This window comes from Mytilus galloprovincialis, chromosome 2, assembly GCF_965363235.1.
Source record: "Mytilus galloprovincialis chromosome 2, xbMytGall1.hap1.1, whole genome shotgun sequence".
NCBI classification, from domain to species: Eukaryota; Metazoa; Mollusca; class Bivalvia; order Mytilida; family Mytilidae; genus Mytilus; species Mytilus galloprovincialis.
The window spans coordinates 60,701,862-60,727,079 of NC_134839.1; the positions used below are offsets into that span (position 1 = coordinate 60,701,862).

Consider the following 25,218-nt stretch of genomic DNA (forward strand, 5'->3'; position numbering starts at 1 on the left):
AGATCATCCCAAATTCTTTTAAGGACTCATAAGGTTTTTTGTGTGTTAAATTTGTGTTATTGCTTTGACACATGTCTGTGTTGATTCTAACGTTAAAGATCTAGATAAACTAAGTTTCCCTTTCAAACTCTCAAGTTGGGCCATTTTTTGTGTTAGGCCATTTGTAAATATTGTATTGAAGACCTGTTGGTGACCTTCTGCTGTTGTTTTTTTCTATGGTCGGGTTGTTGTCTCTTTGACACATTCCCCATTTCCATTCTCAATTTTATTGTCTTTGAAGTACGAAAAATACATTTACATCATCTATAATTCAGTCTGCCTCACATCTTGACTTCCATTTGGATTTGCGTCAACTTCAGGAGCTCATGAAATCTCCTCCCAGTTTTTGGTATGGTTTGTGTTGCTATGTCTTTAGTTTTCTATGTTGTGTTTTGTGCACTGTAGTTTGTCGTTTAATCTTTTTTCTTCTTTTTTATGCAATGGCATTGTCAGTTTGTTTTTGACTTATAAGTATGAATTTCTGTTCTGTATCTTTGGATTCTCTTTTTCAGATACCATGTGTAACGAAAGAAAACTACACTATTCGAATTTTTATTTTCAACAAAAGACAATCTACTTTACTTACAACTTTGCAGCAATTGTTCAATCAATAAAATGTATTTGTAAATTATTTTGCCAGTTTTGCGACAGTGATAAATGCAAATTCAGCACCTAAAAAAGAGATCAAACTAAAGCACTAAAACATTTTGAATTGATGTGGCTTGACATCAACTTTGCACCATACTATTTAAAAGCGCACCATTTATATTTGTTTTGTAAAAATACAAATACAGGTTATTCTAATTTTGAAGTAAAAGTGAAAAAAGGAAAATTCAATAAATGAAATTATTTAACATTTTCATCGGAAGGAGGTATTATTCTAATGTGTACCTAATATAACTAAATATAGTCACAAAACATATGATATGAAAAAAAAAATGAAAATCGTATCTCTATTGCACAATAATATATAAAGGTAATGTATGATGAAAATAAGTTTTAAACATGATATTGACATAATTGTTGTACTTATGTTTTAAGATTTAGGTATCAATATTATAGCAAACTGGCATATTTTTGTTTGAAATAGATGGCAATCATGTGTGTACTATAATTCACCATAATTTTAAAAAATTGTGCATTTAACAGATAATTTCAAATTTTAGCAAGTTTTCGAAATTTAAATCATAAAAGGATTATTGCTTGAACATTTGAAAAAAGTTTGTATTTTTAATTTGAAAATGAACCAAAAGTCGTTAGCTAGTTTAACTTTCATTCTATAATTTAACCTCTCATACGATGGGACAACTTGATCCTATATACATTTTAGATGTTTAAGCACTTAGTTTTAGATATCGTGCGTACAAAAAAAAACGTTGAAAGATGAAGCAAAGGAATAAATTCTTCTTGTAAATATTAAGTGTTATACCAACAAGAGTTACCTTTCTTCGAACTTTTTTTTTATGAATGTTATATTTATAATGGAATGTATTCGATAAATTGATAAAAAAAATGATAAAAGAATTATCATAAATAATTTAAAAAAAGAAACACACAATAATTAAGGGAAAAAAATATGGAAAAAAAATATAATAAAAAAATGATAAAAAGTATAAATGATTATTCACTGGAATGACTGAAGTCATCACATTTTCATAAAGTAGACATGTTCTTTGCACCACACTGCCAATTGGTGCAAAAAACATAAATGGCGGAATTAATAAATTCAGCCATTTGTAGTTCCCCCTTTCATCGATATCATATAAGCTATAACAAAATAAGAATGAACAAATATTTACAATGTTAAACAAATACTATACGACATATCACAAAACTTAACAATGCAATATTTTGTATACTACAAACGGGCCATTTTCAGCAATTAGGAAAAGACCATGTATGAACAATAATATTTTTTTTATTCTGATTTACTTTTGCACCATTGGTCTTTTCTGGTCTGTTCAATTTCTACATAAACACAAAATATGTTTTGCATTTTTCATGACCTTTTTTAACAAGAATATAAACAATCAATGTAATTGTAAATTTTAAGTATATAATCCGGCTATCTAAAATCTAGCATTCGATTTTTAATTCGATAAAAAGCATGCTATGTTGATACCTACTTTTATTATGTTTAATTTTAATAATTAATGGAAAAACATGAAATTTTTAAGAAAAAAATTCTAATAAATTTGACCGTGTACACTTTTTTCGTACACATCAGAATTTGAATTTCCTCAATATGGCTTTCTTACTTATCAAGAAATTTCTCACTTTTATGGTACCCTATAATATCTTCAATTTGAAAGAGTGAGATTCTGATGTCCACGGATATGTATTTAACTACACTTTGTTATATCGGGCATGTTGCATCAAATTACCCGTTTTAAGCATACAATCGTAACAGCACATTAAATATTGGACAGGCACCTTGAAGCAATAAATAAATTCAAAATGAACTTGTCTTTGTACAAATAACACTTTGTTCTTGGTATGAACAATAATTTAAAAATAAATTATCACAAATTATTTCCAAATGTTTACAATGTATTGTTTCATACTCTATACAGGACACTTTTATCAAACAATTGTGTTCCAATATTATATAACGCATCAGCGTACCAGTGGACACCCTCAGAACCAATGTCTATTGCGTATGGATATGATATGTATTGCAGTATCCAGTGTACCGCTCTAACGGGGGCAAAAGCCGCATGCGCTATAACTTCATTATTCATGACACCATAACAGGAAGTGAGTACACCGTTAACAACAATATTACCCTCTATCGTCAGTGGGGCGTACACTCCACTTGATGTCTTTTTTGTTAATGCAACAACTTTTGACGGTATAAAATTGTTTGTACTGTTCGAAACTAACACAAATTGGCCCACTTGAACCTCTTCGGCATATGCCGAGGAAAAGTCATCTGAATAGTTTGTTTTTGATACGTATATTAAATGCTTGTCTGTGATTTCAAGTGAAAAATGATCCTCTGTTTCAATATGAATAAATGTGGCCTGCTTCTGACTGTTTTTATCAAGAAACATGATGACCTCACTAAAAACTGGAACCCCATCATCTGTTTTACTTAACACCTTTTCTCCCGTATGTAGATCTTTCATTTGAACATATCCTCTTGTTTCTGATTGGATAGAAGATTCACCACTGAAACATCCTCCAATGTTATTTGCAGCAGACGATTCTGTAAATAGAACAAAAAAATGAACCAGATGTCTCCAAAATGTAAAAAAAATATTTTGCTACCGAAATAACGAAAACAATATTCACACAAAAACAACCATGTTTATTTCTAAGTTTAATTTCTATATTAGAAGTTATAATAATCAACACCAGAAATTCACAACTTTCAACGACTTTATTATTTGTACGTAGAGGTGATGATTCTAAGCCTTTTACACAACCAAACATTTCAATCGTATATATAAAATTGCTTTTTCATTGTAATACTTGGCCAGGGAGATAAAGTATCACTCATACGTTGGAGTGGGTGCTTTAACCGCTGGACTTTATCGCTATGTTATGTCACTGTTATTTCAAAGTTTGTATAAATTTGGTCCGTACTTGATTTATTTTTTAAGTGGCAAAACTATGTACAAAATTCTTAAAGTCTGGAGTGTTTAAAATGATTGTTTGCATTGTCATGTTGACTCTGCATAAAAAAATTCCGTATCCTAATTATAGTAAAACTGTGTTTATTCTGACTAAAATGGCATACCCTAATGCTCTTTTAATATTTATATATTACTAAATGACAAAGTAAAGAATTTAGCAAACACAATTTATTACACATTTATTATAATTATATCGTTTTATTATGGTCCATGTCTGAAAAAGTTGATTTAGCCGGTATGGTACCGTTGAAAATCATCTTCACGCTCTTGCAACCTAAATGAATTTTCAGTAGATTAAATCTGATAAAAAAATAAGTTAACTGTACTGAAAATACTCTCAAAGATACAGTTCCATTTGTCAATGAATTTTATTATGTCGCTGTAATTGCCATTCAAAAATTATACAATTAGATATTTTTAATGTTTGATTCAGACAGGTCGAGACTATTTAGAAATGGCAAATAATGTGATTTTGCACTGAATTTAAATGAAACTTGTTATGTGAGTAAAAAACACAAAAGTTCATCCGCGGTTTAATTAAGGTGGAGTTCGTTTTGATAAATCTTTAATTTTAAGTGTAGATTTTTTTTTGTACTATTGTTTGTCTTTTGACCATGTTGTTGTCTGTCTTTTCAACATGGATTTTGATAACCTCATTGGTATCTCCCTTTTATCAAACGCAAAATCATTGCTACGGTGTGATAAATCCGATGAGTTAGAAATAAAAACAATTATCTCCATAAGGTACTAAAAAGCATCGAATTGATTTAGTTTGGAAATATTTGACAATATTCGACTTGAACTAAGGTCATAGGCAAAGTTAATGTTGTCCGTCTTCTTCGCCATGGATTTTGATAGCTCTTAATAACTTCTCGCGTTTGTAATGCAGCATCAATCCTATCATATGGTAAAACTGGCATGTTAGAAATGAAAACAATATCTGCCTAAGGCTCTAATAATAATCGAATTAATAAAGTTTGCAAATATTTGACGCTACATTATTTGAAATAAGGACATAGGAAAGGTTAACCTTACACGGTTTTGACACTCTCAATGTCACTTTTGCACAGCCATTACCTGTACTAAAACACTTGTAATCAGAAAAGATTTATCAGTATAGTTTCCTACGTATGCAAAAATCAATTGAAAGTAATATAATTGTTATGTAATAATCTGGCTCAAACAAAAAGAACAAAGGTTGATAAAGTCCTTTTACAACCTGTGCTGTAATACAACCAAGGCAATGCAACGAATCGTGTAGACTATAATTATAAGTATGTTTGTATGAATGCATACTACAGAAAGAAAAATAATCTGAATATTACGACCATTAGTGCCTCCTTACTGTTGTTTAGGAAACCAACGCTTATCGAACTAATACAAAAAATCTGTTGTGACAACTTTATTCTACAACTATGCTACTTTCCCCATTGCAGACTCGTTAATCAACAGACTATTACATGCATGTAATTTTCTGGGCGATTACATTTAATCCTTTACTAATCCAAAAAAGTTGGTTGGTAGAAAAGGTCGATTGGTGCGATAAAAGTCTGCGTTATGCAATTTTAATCAAATATATTCAGGGAAAAACTAGTCTCCGAACTTGCAAAAACAACAGCATAGAACAACAATTTCTTGTTTACTGGGATAAGAAGATGTAATAGGTTAAAGATAAGATAAATCGTAAAGTTAATTGAACAATGCTTGTATCAACTACAAAGAATAACTTAAGTAAGGCAGATGCATCAAATGTCAGATAGCAGTTGTAGCGCATATCTCCATATAGGAATACTCCCGGGACTAAAAATTTGTTTGGAGCATAAACATCACAATTGAAAGTACACAAACAATGTCAATGCACTGACTGCAGAGAAGAATTTGTAGTACCAAGACGTCTAGGGTTCATTTTACTTGGCTATTTCTAGTGTACTAATTTACTGCAACAGATGCGCATTTCGACAATTAATGTCTCTTCAGTGATGCTAGAGGTCGAAATATTTGAAAATCTAAAACGTATTAAATAATTGAAGATCTTATAAAACCAAAAAGGTAAAAAAAGTCAAGCCAAAATCATTCAATTATAAACCAAGAGCATACAAACTAATTAAAGAAATATATCCAAAAAAACAACAACAAACTACAAAAGTATAAAATTAACCAGCATCGTGTAAGCTATGATTTTTTACCAACGCAGTGCCTTCGACGCGAGATCGTAAACAGAGATTTAAGCGTTCCTATTAATTATTTAAATTGTGCACGAACCATTAAGTTTTTCGATATTCGTGGTTCGTCTATAGTGAAAGTCATAGATTTGTTGCAATAAATGTCGAATTCTCTATTTCTTAGAATAGGCAAAATAATGCAGAAATTTGACATTCGCCCAACAGTTGCTACATAAACATTTATAATAACTTCCTCTTGTATTTGTCGGTTTTTATTATAATCGGTTATTTTGACTTTGGGTTACATTCTTATTTCAAAATGCAGTTGTTAATGTCAGTTATACAAGGAAATTGTTACAAGGTTAAACCAGCAACAAGATGAAAATGAAAAAAACTAAAAAGTACTTTAAGAGAAAATAGAGCGAATAAAGAAACTAAATCACGGCTAGCTTTCAAAGACAAACAAGATAAACTAGCATGGAGACTTTGTAATAGATACCGACATTAAGTAAATAACAATCACTTCATCGATATAGATACTCTAGACCATAGGAAGGACGTTTGCACTTCTGGCAAGGTTATAAGTTGTTTCAAATATCATGCGTATATATGGTAGCTTTATTCAAAATATATAAAGCTAAAGCATTTACTAATGTTATTTTAAAATGAAAATAAGAGGGCTGTTTTTACAAATAAAATATGTCCGAAAATACAACATAAAATTTTGATAGAAATTTCTGTACATGTCACAACTGAAAAGCAGCAATGCATTTGATGTGCCTTTGCTTGTGGTTATATCAATTGTGTGCAGTGATTTTGCGTCACTATCCCTTTCTTTTTCACATTCTAGTTAATTTTGGGAGTTGCACCAGATATGAAATGAATTCATATGTGCAAAAAAATAAATAATAACACGGTCGGAAATCATAAGATGAAAAGGCACTTGAAGAGGAATTAAAACCTGCAAGTAAAAGGAGGACATGTGACACAAAAGAGACCCCTCGAGCTTTTCCTCAAGAAACATATGAAACGACAAACAATACTATAGACCAGCAAATACCACACGGCAAATTACAAATAGAGCCACTTCCTTATATTTTGTTCTTTTCATGAATCACAACTAAAATACTCAAAACTTTGACTACCTTTATTATGGAATACAACGTCCGTTATTAATAATGAATAAAACACTATCTTTATTTAATATTTACGGTCGTCAGACGTCAATGGCGATTTTATCAGGACAATAGGATGTGAACTGGTTAAATGTTGTGGGTGTTTCAGGTCCATAAAAGTAAAGGCAAGTAGCAAAATAAAAATTGTCTGACCTCAATCTAGAAAACGGTAAATTCATTCATACATATGTATAGTATTCGGTAATGGAGCTGCCTTTGCTTTACAGATCCTTGCTATAATGTGCTTAATAGCATTTTTAGGTAAACCTGTCATTTGACATAGGATAATTTCCCATGTTGTTTCATGCATTTTTTTTTTTTCAATTTTCAATACGTTTTAAAAACTAAGAGAAGTTGCCTTTGAGACAACCATCCACTAAAGGATATCTTAAAATTGGATTTGTAGAGCATTGTCCAAGCTATGGAATTTTGGAAAATAATACGGAAAACAAGATACTTGTTGTAGATTTTTGTTTAGATCTTATGTTTTAAATTATAAAACACTTTTTATTTTGGTCTACATTTCCATTAAAAAATTAAACAACTTGTGTTAAAACAAACTTATAAAACAGAGCTGATTTTTTCACTCATTTTCAAAGCTTTTACTGCAAAGGCTGATCCTTTATAACATATTGATATCAATCGGGAACAAACATATTTAAGAAATAATTGATGCAAGCTATACTTTATTGTAGTTTTAACATGGGTAGGCATTATATTCGTGATTATTTTTGTCCGAGCGATAGTGCGTCTGTGTAGGCTCTTCCATGAACCTCTCTTTTTGTTTGTAAAGAAGCAAACGGCTTCCACTGTACTTTTTCAGAGGGAGGAGTTTGAACAGCCAGCATGAACGGTTGTCGTATCTGGGTCAAATATGTCAATTTCGGAATGCAACACATTACAGTCATAATTAATGATTTAGTAACATCATGTACACCATTTAAGAGTTTGAAAGTGTTTAAAAGGTAAGGAAATATATTAAGTGCATGATAATTTGATAAAATTCATTATTCTGAAGAAGTCAATATACGCATGTGCAAACAAATTTTATTGGATTTAGAGCATGGGTTTGTTCACAAAGCGAAAGAAGCACGTCATATTAGAATTGTTATTTTATAAGTATACATTACTTCTTTTGGCGTAATGATAATATGGTAATACATGTAGTTTTCTCGAATCTTGAATGATGAAGTTTTTTGTTATAAATACTGTAAAAGTTTTGCGCCTTCATTTATATATTGAACGTATAAACATAAATATAAGGCGTAGACTATATGCTTACATTCACTGAATTTAAGCAGAACAACGAAGACGTAGAAACATAGTTTGATTCCTATAAATGTTACCCGAATGCTTTTTATATTGCTTATAAATTTCGTTTTTATAGTTCTGCTAACTAACACCTTTTTACTCAGACAATCTTCGAATGACAAAGCCTGTTATAAAAACATCAAAGACTATCCTTGTCTGAGCACTATAAATGGAAACAGGCAGTTATTAACAGGTGATTAATTTTTATCGCGTCTGAACATCTAAATAATTATTCTAATTAATACTTATTAGGTTATTTTACCTGAAAATAAGTTTCTGAATGACAAAAAGTGTGAAAATTATTACTGTTTAATGACAATGCACCTGCCCAAATAAGCGTGCGAAATATAGCATCGTTAGATGAGGTATGGTGAAAAAAAGATTCATATTTCATATCAGCGATAATTTGAACAAACGTTTCTATTTTACTATTTTTTAAAAAGCGTTATCAGCCCAATAAAAGGGATGCAAAATGCATAATCAGATAACGAGAGTAAATTTTGTGTCAAATTGATGATATTACACAATAATTGAACAAGAGAAAGAAAGCGTTTTTTCTTGATCTTCTAAAAGGAAGCACATGTTCAATTCAAGCTAAAATTATATGGGTCAATCTTTCTTTAATAGGATGACGTCGGTACGTTAAGTTTGGAAGCCATTAAACGTTAAGTGTGTTGTCCTCACTTACATAGTACATAGATAAATGGATATTTATGTAATTATTCAAATTCATCAAATCAACAAATCAATTTGAGTTTCTTTGAAAAAATTGTGGTTTATCTCCTTCACGTGGAAATAATTACTCTCCTTCACGTGGAAATAATTACTCTCCTTACACGAATATCGGAGTTGACGTCTTCAGTAAGTCCGTTCATAACTGCATCCTTTTCTATACGGCATGTAAAGTCAAACGGACTATAGTCTTGCACATGGGTTTTAATAACAGGCGGGATATTGACAAATGGCACTCAATATAATTTACATGAGTAATTTCTAAAATCATTTAGTTCCATTGAATTAAAAGAGAGAGAAAGATTGGCAAGGTGGATAGGGAATGTAATGTTGCCTTGCACCACTTTACCCTCACTGACTTCCTGCATACAAAGGTTCCTAAACGCATTTCTGATCATGCCTGCAGTATATATGCTTCAAACTTACCTGATTTAACAGAACAATGGATATGACCACGTGATTCATAAAACACCCAATCAAAACCTGCTTCCACAGCTAAACGTGCCAACATGCCGTATTTTGACCGGTCTCTGTCACTGGTTGTTATGTCTACAGCTCTACCTTCATAATGGAGAGAGTCTTTGCAATGATGGTTATCTTCATCCCACGCTTCGGTTACTCGCAGTTTAACACCAGGCCATGTATTCATCACTGAGACAGCAAGCGCTTGTAGTTTGTCTTTGGTTCTCTGAAATGAGTGAGTACATGATTTAAAAAAAAAATAAACATATCAAACTAGTGCAATTAATAAAAAATGTTTTCTTTACATCTTTTATCTGATGGGATTAACTTATGTACATAGAACAACTTATTGACACAATACCCAATCTAAAATTGGCACTATGCTAATTTATTAACTGATATGTTTCAGAATACATGTAATATATACTATGCAACACGACTAATAACGTCACAACTTAGTTATATTTGGATAAAGAGCAGACATGTCACTTTATTCAAACTGAAAATTGTTGAATTGTCCTTTTACAACGTAAAGAGAACACCTCAGGTGATCACTGGTGTTTATTAATGAATCAACAAAAGATTAAGTGCAGATCCTAGAGTACTCACAGTTACTGTGAGCTTGTTCAAAGCCAATAAAATCTAATGAATACAATGCATCTAAGACTATGATATCAAGCTATACAAATGAAAAACATTAACTTACAAGTGTTAAGATATAACACAAACCGAATTGTTCGTTGTTGTTTGCTTCTTTTCTGTGCAGCCACTGATATTAGTTTGTAGAACAACATGATTTCTTATTAGCGACTTTTATAAAAAGACTTCGTCTTGCTTTCAGAAACTGCCATCATTTTCTGATACGGTATTGGTTTCTTATTAACAATTTTAAAGATTTTAGTTTGCTTCCAGAAACAGACAACAATCTCCAATACGGTATTGGTTTCTTATTAGCAACTTTAAAGCTTTCAGCTTGCTTTCGGAAACTGCTAGCAATCTCAAATACGGTATTCGTTTCTTATTAGCAGCTTAAAATCTTTCAGCTTGCTTTCAGAAACTGACAACTGACAGTTTTCCTTATACTTGTAGACTTGTGTTTTTGCTACACATCATACCGCAATTTTTCCTATACTCTTTTTATTGCATGATCATAGAAGAATGTTTTGTTATTACACTGATAGAGAAAAGAAGTTGGTTTGATATCTCAAAAACTAGTTAAATACCAGCATATGCACATGTACCTGCTCTAAATCAGGCTCCTGGTTTGTGGTTGTCCTTGGTCATGTCTTAGTGTAAACTGGATCCCTGTTGTGTTTACTTATCGCTACACGAGATGGAATGGCGGACCAGCCTTAGTGTAATATTTAGAGTCGTGTAGATAACAGATCTGGCTAGTTTCTGTTTAATTTATTCATATATTGTTTAAGACTCGGGGCAATCTCTATTGTTAAAGAATGCATATTGATCCCTAGATGTCTTTTAATGATTTTTTTTTTAGGTCCTTAGGCTATTATCTATGGCCGTATACCCCATATCTCTGTTTATTCATATAAATAAACCACCAACTCTAATACTTGTTTACAAGTATATTTACAACCCATATTTCAAAATGGGATATCAAATCAAAACAGCTATTGTATCAAGCTGAAATTATGTAATGTTACATAGTTTATGATCAAATGAATAACCTTAACCTGATAATATAGACAGTAAATTCTAATTCAATGTTACAATAAATAAAAGATATACCATGATAGAGAAGGTCACTTTTCTTCAAAGTTTAAATATTTATTTTGATTAAGATAGATACAAAAAAGAAACATACAATTGGGTATTTACTAAAAGCTTGTTTCATGATTATTCAAAGATTATTTCTTTGCAAAAACAAAACATTCTTTCCACAAAATTCAACTGATTAAATACCTATTTACTTTTAAAAGAAATTTTATAGATTGTTTTATGATAAGTTCTTTACCTAACATGGAAGGATAATAAAAAATAGAAGATCATGCTAAAAAAAATTGTAAAAACTAAATTCTATAGAAATTGTGAAGCTTATGTTATAAATTTAAATCCACTTTAGTCGAGCGGTTGCTTTTGGCAATACATAATCAAAAATCAGTTTATCTACAACTTTAAAAGTTTTGTCCGAAAGATACTGGTAAATAAATAAATTTAAGAAGAATTTAGTTGAGATTTTTTCACACAATTCACTATCATTATTTGTTCAAGAAGAACATCTTATGGGAAGATTATATACGGATTAATCTGTCCTCCTGTATGAACAAATACCATTCACCCAGAGAAACAAAGTAATGTTGACCAGCTTAAAGCTCCCTAATGAGAAAAATACTACGTAGAATCAAGGCCTATGTTCTTTAATAATAAATTTAATTACATGATAATATTAAAAGAGGGTTACATTGATACAGAACGGTATGATATATATCCAGGTTTATCGGAAGAAAAAATCGGACCTATGGTATGTTTCACGTTATGTTAAAATAATCACAGATCTTATTAGTATATACTCCCAAGGTCTCAATAGAAAGGTAAAAAACCACAATTATATCTTTACAACTATATTTATACCTTTTTAATCTTATTGCATAATTAAATTAAAAGAAATTGATTCTTTAAATTAAATATCAAATACATTAGTTTGGCTTGATTTGTCTTGTTGGTATTGGGTTAAACCTAACTAGAGCCTATTTATGAGATAATGCTTTTAAAAATATGGGACGTTTCTTATATTTTTATCGATTAAATCTTGGCAGGTTATAAAAAAATGTATTTCAAGGAACATCAGACATAGCAGAAAACATGAATGTATTTTAAATTTAGCAACAGACCTTCAAAAGACCTGCTTTGAATTTTTTATGATACTGTATTATTTAACAACATATCAATGTATTTGATTATTCATCTTGCACACAATTGCTAACTGAAAAGTGAGCCATATATTAATACGACGTAACTCGAGTGGCCACATAAATGAATATTTTACCTCAAAATGAGGACAAGTATGCTTAAAATTGTTATTTACAAGGATAAGGGTTCTTCAGCTGAATAACACCGTCTTTAGAGCGTTTTACAGTTTCGGCATAGGTACAAACAATTTTAAGTTCAATAGTGATAAAGATCAATCTTTTGTTCTGAAGATTAACGGCTAGATGGACCGTATTATATATTCACTTCAGATAAACAAGAATAGTATTTTATTGTAAGTCAAATCGTACATTTTTGTCTTTCATATTCAACACTTCAGACTAAAGGTAAACAAATATAAAAGTTAGTACATACAACTGAGGAGTGAACGGTTTTAAAGTTAAATATTTATTTTAGTTCGTTAAACTATAAATTTAGATATTTGTAAATAATTTAATTTTATAAAACAAACTTTCCTTGAATATTAATTTCAGTTTAAATTGCTCATTTAAGATTTTTGTATAAGGCTTGTCATTCTTTTAAGTACACTCCATACAATAGATATTTGAAATATTTTAGAAAAGGAAAGTACAAAAATGTAAACTAAGGAAGTATAGCAAAAAAGGAAGAAAAAAAAAACACGTTAAACGAGTTATGCATTTATAAAAAAAATAAAAACACAAAAAAAGAATAAATTTTAAAGCATGAATAAAAAATCATCACGAAAGGAAAAAAAACGTTCATAAATGTAAGTCCTGGTACACTGTCCCTTCAAAATATTGAGATATTCGAATAACAGTAGTTAGTGAAAATTTGTTTCCGCATTCTCAATGTTTGATCCTTAATGTCTGTCTTTTTAGCCGTAACAAATGCGTTCACTCACAAAAATTAGCGATTCTAATATGTCCAAACGTTGTCTTTCACTTGATAACTATTTTAAAAGTTGTTCAAAAATTCAAAATATTGTTAAAATGATTTTATTTCGTAAAGTGTTGTTACCTCAATAACCGCCTTTCTACAATTGATATGTTTATTCATTTTGCTAGTAAAACAATCTCAGTTCATGACTACTAGTAACTTTGGTTCAATTTCGAGGCCTTGTTACGATGCAGAGACTTTTTACGACCACTAACGTACAAACGGCTAATTGACAGTATTATTCTAGCCTGAACTAATAAAGTCTTACGGTCGACATCACAGTTTGATCGAGCAATATTAGATCTACTATTGTTGACACATTTTCGAAGATAATTCACATTCGACAGTAACGGATTTCAACTGCATCTTCAAATCACTATGAAATATGGCGGCAATTGCATGCCAATCAGAATAAACTCTCCGACCAACGTTGGAGTTTTGTGGACCTGTTCGTCTTTTTGTAATCTTTCGTCTTTTTGCCATGGCGTTGTTAGTTTTCTTTAGATGTATGAGTTTAGATATATTGATAATTTAGATATTTTAGACGCCATTACATACTGTGCTTCGTGCAGTTAAGTCACTAGTCATAAGTGAATACAGCACATAACACATCCAAAGTGAAGAGAGATTAATATCAACGCATATTTAGATGTTTTGGAAGTACTTCGTTTCATGACTACCCCAGCTTTTCAGGAAACAATTTGTTTAAAAAAAAACAGTGTATTGACTTTGAAATAGTCACTCATTTCTGTTTTTTCTTTCTTTCTTGACTTATGAGAATATCTTTTTCGCTCGTAACACAACTCACATGATTAAAACATTCAAATCATATAAAATATGTAACATGAAATAATTATAGTGTGTTTTTTTTTTAAACTTATCGGAATTTGCTGTAACAAAAAGGGAGTACATGAATATTTTAGCTACCTATCTAACAAAACAGTTTTTTTTTCTATTTACCCTAAAATTTATTAATAATATATTATGCTTCCATATCAGATAACAAATTAAACACTTATCTTCATTCTGTTAGACGAATAAAAGATGAAAGTAAAAGAGGTATTATGACTTCCACGTTGTGTCAACTTGACATCCTGACACCTAATGGGTAAAAAGAATTTCTAATGTGGTTGTAAAATTTCTAAGTTTAAGATATTTGTTAATATCACGTTCGTTTTGCGAGGATCCCTATGAGAGAGGTTTATATTGTATTTGACATTTATCTGTAAAGTTTTGACAAAATGAAGTATTTCAATATCATAAATTACAATAAAATTGAGAATGGAAATGGGGAATGTGTCAAAGAGACAACAACCCGACCAAAGAGCAGACAACAGCCGCAGGCCACCAATGTTTTTTTTTATGCAGCAAGAAACCCCTGCACCCGGAGGCGTGCTTCAGCTGACCCCTAAACTTAAATGTTCACTGGTTTAGTATGAATGGACGTCATAATAAACTCCGATATATACATAAGAAACTAAAATTAAAAATCACACAAGACTAACAAAGGCCAGAGGCTCCTGACTTATGACACGCGCAAAATTGCAGCTGGGTTTAAAAACTACATGTACATAGCGATTAAAATTCCCTCTTTTGGCCTCATTTCTTCAAGACTGTATACGAAATGATTCAGTCTTTTCCTCTTATGTAGTGGTCGTTAAAGATTCTCTAAGTGTTAATTGATTTAAGTCTTTATGTCCATTCATGTCATATTTCGACCATGTTAGGCTTCGTTTAACAATTTAATCAGACTACATTGAACATTTTTTCCGAATCAACAAGATTATACATCTTTTATCATTGTCATTGTCATAGATAAACTGCTAGATTTCATTCAGTTGATAGTTTAATATAATAGAATAAAAGACAAGTTTACAAATAGAACTAATTAGACCTTGATTAAAACTGCATTAAATTATACAATAGTAAACATTAAAAACATAAACAAATGGAGGGTAGACTTAAATATCCCAAAATTTGTTCATACCAATGTGTAAACGACTATAATGGAAAGCTGTACGAGTTTATTTATACATCATTCCATGTAATCAAGGAACAAATGATGTAAAATAAAATCCTATTTAAGGACCCTCTACACCTGAAACGGGAAGAGCAACAAAGTTCTTAAATGGACAAATCGCAACTTCATTCGAAATTTCTTTACTTGCGCACAGTGACTAAATTTGAATGAGTATTATAATACTCAAAATTGTTGGGTCGACCAATTCATAAATTGACAACACAAAATTACCAAACATGTTACGAAATAGTTTCCACTGGACGTATAGCAAACATAAACAGCCAATTTATCAAACCTGAAGTTAATTTATCAAAGCCTGAATTTGCGACTCATTACTCCATTAGACGAATCTCTTTACAAACCGATTAACAGTTTCACTAGCACTTAATTATCTGAAAGAACCAATAACTTCTGTTAATTTAACAATTTTATAAAGTTTTGATGATTTGTCAATGTTTTTTATTTGAATTTCGCATTTTATATAAGATATGAAGATGTGGTATAATTGCCGAAGGACCATTTAGTTAAGAAATTTACTTATCTGTGTGTGGAAACATATTATTGAGAATGGAAAACAGTACACAGATACGTTTCTGATAAATTTTAAATTTGTGTTTCAATACAAATAAATAAGGGGTTGTAAGTGTGTTTGCCAAGGAGACAACTTTCAACCGAAGTTCGAATGACGTAGATATAAACAACAAAAGATTAAGGCAAGTCCTTCAACATTGAGCAAATCTCATGCTGATAGTAAATTGGAAAGGCCCCAACAGCTCAAAATAACCAAAATACCAACGAACTGATCTATGACAAAACAATGAACGACAAACGACATGACAGACAAAAACCAACAAAAAAAAAAAAAAAAAAAACAAATTACAGACTCCTGAATTTTGACAGACACATAAAGATTGTCAGGACCTTTATTTTTTAGGTTTTAAGTTAATATTTGCTTCATTCTATCAAATTCGAGGGTCATCTTTATAAGCATATATAATGTGATAACATTTTCAACACAAGACAGAGTTAAAAAGCACAGACACAATTGTATTAATCAAATTATGGATAAAGATTCAAAGTGAAAATAACCGGCACTTCATGGTGTAGTCAGTGGAAGCTTGATGTTAATCCGTCCAAGAGTAACATAGTGCATTTCCGAAATCCATCTATCGATCGTAGTAGCTTTAACTTTACTTGTTCCAGACAAAACATTACCTATGCTACATCATATAAATATTTAGGCATGTGGTTAGATGAACATTTATCGTATGACAAAGCCGTACGCGAACTATCAAAATCAGCGAGCAGAGCACTCAGTGCGTTGTATGGCAAATTTATAAGCGCAGGTGGAATGACACACTCTGTATATTCCAAGTTGTATTCTACTATGGTTGAACCAGTGTTATTTTATAGCTTGGGAATATGGGGCACAAAAGTGCATTCAGTAATAAACTCTATTCAGAACAAAGCAGCTAAATTTTTCATGTCTGTTGAAAGATACACGGCAAATACTGCAATTCGAGGAGATACGGGTTGGACCTCGTTTTTTACGAAACAAAGAACTGCATGTATACGATTATTAAGTCGGATATTGCGATCTGATGATACGCGTTTAACTCGAAAGATTACCGAGTGGACTAAAAATCGACGTAAAGGATGGTACGTTAAAGTGAAAAGTTTTGCTGAAACCGTTGATGCCACTGCTATACTTAATGATACATTAATTTCTACAAAAACTGTTATGCGAACAATTAAGCAATGCTTTGATGTTGTTGATAACGATGAATTCAAACTAGAGTTGTTTGACGATTCGAAAAATGTAAACGGAAATAAACTAAGGACATACCGTTTACACAAAACAAACGTTAAAACTGAGCGATACCTTAAGCTACAACTCCCAAAAAATGTGCGTCGAACTGTTTCCTTGTTCCGTAGCGGGTCTTTGCCGTTGGCTATCGAGACAGGACGATATGCCCGACCGCGAACACCAGTAGATGAAAGACTGTTGAAAGTGAAAAACATTTTTTGTTGTTTTGCCCATTATATGACGATATTAGGTTTGAATTGTTTGCAAAAGCTAGAACTTTAATTGATGGGTTTGATACTCTTGATATGGACAGTAAATTTATTGAAATAATGTCTTGTGAAGATATACAAACTTCTTTGTCATACGCAATTTTAAAATCTTTTCAGAGGCGAAAACTATTTAGCACATGAGAATTTATCAATCAATAATATTTAATGTTTTTATATTTATAAACAATGATTTTTACTCAAATAATTTATTCATTCCGGAAAACCTTTTTATTTTTTTAAGTTTAACTGTGATAATTATTATTTCTATTTCTTATTTTTAAAACTCAATGTGATGATAATCTTTTTTAAAATTTGAGTTTTTGTACATATAGACTAAAATGACTTGTTCAGTGATTTCTTTATTTTTTTTAACCTTTAGATTTTAGAAATGTTTGTACATAAGTGTCTCATAAGTCTTCATAAGGCTGGATATTTGGTCATTTTATTTTGTGTTGTTTATGTAATCAAATATCAAATATGTGACACTATAATAAAATAAATCATTTTTCATACTAAGCGCTCATATTTATTCAATATTGATTGGTCATCTAATCGCAGTTAAAATCAACAATGAACCATTATTGACTCTAAACGAGAAAGTTTTTATGTATGAGTCTTTAAAAGATTTTTCTTGCAAGGTTCTGGATAGTATGTATAGACAAAAAGAAGAAAACTAATAAACTCGAATCTTTTAAAATGCAAATTAAAGAATCTGATTGATACAGGTTAATTGAAATATTTCACAACACTTTCCATATCGGAGTCATATACCAGTGTTAATTGAGAGAGATGTCAAATTTATAAATTTATATACAAACAATAAGATACAATTTCAAAAACAGACACATGGTCCATACCATTTAGATACCACTTATCCTAACATTTTCCTATCTTTATACTTTTTTTCGGTTTACTTTGTTATCATGGAAAATAAGTTCGATATGATAGTAACACTTCTTTAACTATAAAATGAATTAATTTAAAAAGGTTAATAGACGAAACAAGATATCGAATTTTTCTTTGATATAAGACTTTTATTCGAAGTAAATCCTTATGACCAAAATGACAGTTTATTTTTGTAACGATCCTTCATCTTTTCGTTGTCTTTATACACACTCAATGCAATGAATCGTTATTCCTTTTAATACTTCAATTAGAGGTAGAACATTTTATACATGGCACAGGTTTTTAATTTTTACAAACACTATTTGGTGTAATTCAGATCTATCTTAAACTACTAGTAGTATTTGGATGGATTCAAATGATATATTTGTGTGTAAGTTTTAATTTTATTGTAAAATAATATCATGCTAAAGGAAAAGGTTTCAGCTTCCTTATGGCATTATGACTTCAGCTCACTTTGTTTGTTCTATTTTGGTTTTGTCAGCTCACTGACATTTTTTTAAATAATTTTAGGCTTTCCAATCATCTTGGTAACAGGCCTACCCGATAACGGTTCAATCAAAGGCACTGAATTTTCTCACGGTATTTTTTCTGTTTTGTTTCGGTAGAGATCAATTACTTTCAATTGAATTATCATTATCATACTTTTTACAAAATTTATTATCACCTTGAAGAAACATTTCCAAAGGCAAGTTGTGAATTATTAACTAAAAATAAAAATCTACTCAATAGGGAAAGAAACGATAAAGTCTTTGTTAATTTTTCTTGTGTATATAAAAAATAATGTCACGCCTATTATGATAGAGCCACAATCAACGCCCGCATACCGGACCATTCACTTCGTTACTGGGACACCATTGGATTATAACAGAAACTAAGTTCAAGTGTTGACATTTGATGTTTTTAAGATTTTCTCTTTCTAACAAAATAGTTGCTAAAATATGTGGTGACTTCAACAGATATACACAAACACTGATACAGTCAAAGTTTACATACTCATATTAAAAAACTCTTCAAACAGATTTAACATAGCAAAATAAGCGGCTTATTTAAACAAACTAGAATATAAACTAATTGCCACAACGGATGTATGGTAGACATCAATTGGAAGTATTAGCTTTTCGTCACGATACTTTTGTACATTTTTATATGTTATTTTACAGATTTTATCAAAATATTGAAAACTTTAATATTATAGAAGATGAAGATATGAAAATTAGAAAAAAAATATCCAAGCTCTGATTTCTACACATAAACGCAATACGGAAGTAGAATATCAAATCAGGTTAGACTTATAAAATATAAGAATACCAGGCTTATAACTTAATAAACCAGACGAATGATTTTACATAAGACCCATTTGTGGCACTCGAGAAAAAAGGGCGAACGACAAATCAATAATGACGGCGAAGAGCACTAGAAATCAAAATACTAATGTAATGCCAAATTTTTGATGAATTGGTTTTCAAGATTTTTGTGAACGTTTCATTACATGTAAAATCACAGAAAACAAACATTTCAATTAAATTTTATGACAGGACATAATCACCGACAACTGGGCTTGTGAATCATCTAAAGACATACCTCCATGGCAGTGCCATCGACACAGTAATTGCATAAACTCACCAAAGAACCAGGCTTATACATGTATATCAATATATTTTTTTCTTTTAGAACACACGTTTATGTTTTGTTTCAAACGAATTAGAAGGTAGCGGTGCTAATTTAAATTTTTAGAAGAAATATTTGCATGAACAAAAGGAAATTGTCTTCTTTTAAAACTTATTACGTTTGAAATTAAGTTTTTTTAAAAGCAATACAAGTTTTAGACATGACCATTTGATTATTTGTTCACTTTGGCACTTACTCCAAATGTGTGGCTAGTCATTAGTAGAGGGAAAAATACAAATATTTTTTAGTTAATGAATAAAAGTTAGACAAAAAGGATAATTTTAACAATTTTAAACAAGCTTTTAACAGTCCATAAGTGAAATTATCATTGAACAATTTTCAAATTTTTATATCCTCTTCACTTTTATCAATGATTTAAGTTAAGAAGACAAAGGACGTATTTCACAGTGCACTACAGTACTGTTAGCATAGATATTATAACATTGTATTTCCAAATAATTTCTTCTTGCAGCGAACAAACCGTTATATTTTTCTCGAATCAGCATGCCTTTAATTTCATCCTTGAGGAAAATTTGACTTGCAAATATATATATGAAAACAACTTAAGACTACCTAGTGTGCCTAAATGTTTATGATTAACGTAAAAAAAAAAATTGACAATGAAAATGCTACATTATCTTCTAAACCGATATAGTTTAACTATATATAGTGTTATACTTTTTTAATGATAGAAGCCTCTGTTAGGTTCAACCTACCATTTCTACACATGAGAATGTCTGTACCAAGTCAGGAATATGATAGTTGTTGTCCATTCGTTTGATGTGTTTTATCATTTGATTTTGCCATGTGATTAGGGATTTTTTCTGTTTTGAATAATCCTCGGAGTTCAGTATTTTTGTTATTTTACTTTTTAGAATTATATACAAATATGTTTTAAACTTTGTGCAATCTTAAGGGTTTCATAAATTGATATCAGTAAGATAATGTTGTGAAAATTAAAGCCTTATTTGAGACAACAGTAGTTTACCGATGTTAAATATCATTAATCTATTTGGAAGCTGCAAATAGAGTTAAATAACAAAAAAAATACTTATCGCAAAATTAGGCAGAAGATTACGACACAAATAACAAACACACATCCAAGGTTAATTTTTTTTCAGCGGTTGATAGTGCAAATGGTGTTCAAATCTAGGTTGACAGCAGTTATAATAATTTCTAGATAAAACTGCGTCAAATGCAACATACCCATTTTTGGTTCCTATTGACACAGATTTGAATCTTCATGAAAGTATGTTATATTACAAAACCCCCTTTCATATCTGATGAAACAGGTACTCGTTCATATTTTGAAAATAACTAAATTTATGTAAAAGATTGGTCAAATCAATTCAAATTTTATATAGGTTATCGAATGGAAATCTAAGGCGTCTAGCTGACTGAAATCAGCATACAGCCTTCGAATCTTATTTTTGTTATCTTAATGATACAGTATGGTCAGTGTCTTAATAAATTTTGGAAGTATTGATGTCTCATATTAGAAGAATTACTTTTAACTTCAAATCAGCAATACGACTTGTGTGTTAGTTTTATTTTTCTTCTCAACATGACTAAAAGTAGACGTTCGCTTTGTTACTTGGCTATATAGTAAAATCGAGAATGGAAATGGGGAATGTGCCAAGGAGACAGCATCGTGCTCATATTCAAAACAACTAAACATGCTCAGGTAAATAGACATTCAAATTTCAGCTAAAACAACAAGGTTACTAAATAATATCGTTTTGTTTTTTATACAACAAAGAATACACTAACAATTCTATTTTTGTGAATCATATTTGATTAAAATATTTTAATTAAAGCAACATGTGCGTTACTTTTTATTTTTCACTCATAATTCTGTTCCATTAATTCTAATGATCAAGAAAAAAAGCTGTCATGTGTTGAATAATTTTCTTACATACACCGCAACAAATATGGCAAAATAACGTGTAAAATACATGATAATTAAGATATGGTATGTAGTGATTATTAAAATTTTTGTTTGCTCTAGATTTATCTAAAAACCCCAAATCAATAAGAAAATTTTAAGTGAAGTGTTCAATGTTCTACAAATAAACTTATCACTTCAACAACTCATTAAAGATTAAATGGCATTTAACTTGTGTTAGTTTATGCTCTTTTAACGAACCATGGTTGCACAATTTTAAACAGTGTTAGATAGCATTTTTCGTACGAATATCCTTGAAAAACCTCTTTCAGTTTTTTGATTTTTGGAATCTAGTTGATAAGAATTAAACTAAAAAAGTAATGAATTCAATATTTCACGAGTTGTAAAACCCAGCAATGTTTTGGATTTTGTCATGATATAATTATATGATCTAGAGAATCCAGTCAAAATATAGAATGAAAACTAGCAATTTAGTCAAGAGATGTCGAAAAGAAAGAAAAATCACAAATAAGTCGTGTAGCAAACTTAAGATAAGCAAACAAAATCTGAACTTCTAAGACATTTTATATATACTTTGCAAAACGTATAAAGTCAGTATATTAAAATATCCCCAAATCCTATGCTATTATGTGTCATGATAACAATAATAATCTTAGCTTACTTATCAACACGTGTAGTCTAACAGTAAAAACACTCTTATTTAACATATAATTCTTGTCTCGACCAAATAACAAAACAGCAATTGGTAAGTTGTGTCAATAACGATAAGACTACATACCTGTGTCATTAATCTGTCAGAACCGGTTCCTTCTTCGTCTTTGAATATGATGTTGGGATTTTCATTTTTCACAAGATCTTTAAATCTGGGATCATTTCGTGAAATTTTTCCTTCTGGAACTCCACTTGCACCAATTGTGTTTTCTGAGACATTCGGAACATGTTGCTTATAAACAAGAACTGTCATTTTACCCGGCCTCCGCCGCCTTCCAGGTCCTCGGGTAGGGCCACATTGTAATGATGAACCAATTAGTAAGAACAAGACAAAATATCCAGTTAGAGTATTGTTAATTATCCTATTTGAAAGCATTCCGTGTACTTATGATTTGGCGTTTACAGACTTTGACAGTGTCTACTTGTACGCCAGATTACTATAATTTTCTACATTACAAATTAATAACTTTATATATTTTAATAAATAATTTAAATCATACTTTAAGACTTATTTCCACTGTTTGAAATTGTAATCTCTAAGATTTTTCGGCATGTTTCTGATAAATTGTAAATATGTCGTTTGACCTCCGATGTCAACTCTCGTTCACAGTTATGTAACATGATGAAAAGTGATGTATTCCTGATACTTTTGTAGTTCCTGACTTTCCGGCAAAATGATGAACCATCATGTGACACCAGTTGAAGCATATTCCTTACTCAAATAGAAATCTCGTCTCTGATTGGAGAGTTTGTCTGAACATGACGTCAAATTTATACCTACCACTTTTATGACAGTTCGGCCCACTAACGAAAAGCATATAAAACTATAGAGTACTGATAATATCTTCAGTTTAGACAATCGGAAAGATCAACAGATAGCTAAAAACCACACTGCTTGAGTTTAAATGTTGGCCTGACGGAACACCTGGAAAAGAAGTGAATTGTGATAGACAAGTAACAGTTTACTTATTGTGAAGAAATCCGATTAAACCCTATTATTTGTGTATATGCATGTTAGATTTTACGGTCTTTACCGAAGGATTGATTGACATTGATTTTTCCCTTTTCGTAAATTTGTACACCATCTAATTCATACGGTATAGTAAAAAATCCTTTAAGTGGTATAAGTAGGAACGGCAAATTTTATTGGTCACTGAGGACAAAAATTAAGTTCAAACAAGTGTTTAAGATTGATTTTATTTTAGCATATTGCGGCGAAAATGCAATAAAATCGTGTTATTTACCAAATTGTTAGAATAATTATCGCTATTTTCATGTAAAAGTTGATGCGTAATTATATCCCCATAAACTGGTAATATATGATCAATATAGAATTAATAAAACGTAAAATTTCTCTTTCTACGACACTGTATTAAAATAAATATAAATACAGTACCAAAATTTATGTATATGTGTTAAAAGGTTCAACCATTCGTTATTAAATATTATTATGATTTTTCATATATTTACTTATGATTTGACGGTGTCTTTCTTTTTTTTTATTTTTTCATGAGAAATTAATTATAAAATAATTGCACCGTAACAATGAATCACACAATTTAAAATTTTTGAATTTTAAATTCCTTCTACAAATTAAGTAATAAAAAAATTGAAAAAGTGCAATTTTTAATGTACTTATCTAAAACTTAGATACATATATTAATTTTTAATACAAATCCATTGCACCTGTTTGTTGATATTAAATGCAAAAAAAAAAAACAAAAAAAAAAAAAAAAACAAATAGACAGGAACTCTACTAACAAGACCAAGTCAGGAATATGTTTGGCAATATTAATTGACAAAAATAGATAGGAACTCTGCTAACAAGAACTAGGGATGAATATTGCAGTTGTAATCAAATAGTTCGATTCTATGTATGCTGGCATTTGCTTTTGTTGCACTTCAGTGTTCCTGTTGTTCTATGTTTTCCGCTTACAGTTGATATGTTTCCCTTGGGTTTGGTTTGTAATCCGGATTTGATTTTTTTCTCAATCTCAATTTATGACTTTTTAACCCCGGTGTACTACTGTTGCCGTTATTTGAAACATAACATAAGGTCATAAAGTTACTCACAAAGAAATCAAGTTATACCAGTTTAATTGCATTTGAGCGACACATATTTGACAGTAAAATAGTTTTTATTTTTTTAAGCAGAATACACTATGTTCCAAATTCGAAGAGAGCACAGTATAATTCAAACAGTTTAAATCATTTGATTTAAGTCATACTCCATTGCAATCATGCATCTTTAACCTGTCGAAACTTGGTCATGATGATTTTATTTAGGAAGAACATTCGAGAAAAATGCATCAATAACAATGAGATTTTGAATGTTTCACTATTATTTTTCCCAAAAAGCTTCATTCATAAAGAAAATGGTTTTAAAGATTACTAACTAGTTATTTTTCTTTTTTCTTGTAACGTAAAATACCCCAAATCTAGGTTCATAAGGTCAACGACAATTCATTACCTTGGATGTGAATTTTATTGTTGGGTATGATATTAAGGCCCATGGTATAACCACTTTTGGGGAAAAAAATAACAATCTTGTATTCTTAAATATATA

The 25,218-nt window shown here is 30.5% G+C and overlaps 1 protein-coding gene across 1 annotated transcript in view; it reads right to left on the reverse strand.

Annotated features, from left to right (window-relative positions):
* Positions 1-577: 577 nt before the first annotated feature.
* Positions 578-25,218, reverse strand: part of LOC143064020 (sonic hedgehog protein-like) — a 30,458-nt gene continuing 5,817 nt past the window's right edge. The window contains exons 2-4 of the mRNA XM_076236518.1: positions 22,720-23,577; positions 9,484-9,745; positions 578-3,247 (exon numbers count right to left, since the gene is read on the reverse strand). Coding sequence (XP_076092633.1) covers positions 2,598-3,247; positions 9,484-9,745; positions 22,720-23,028 — 1,221 coding nt within the window. The 5' untranslated portion in view covers positions 23,029-23,577 and the 3' untranslated portion in view covers positions 578-2,597. The remainder of the gene's footprint in view (positions 3,248-9,483; positions 9,746-22,719; positions 23,578-25,218) is intronic.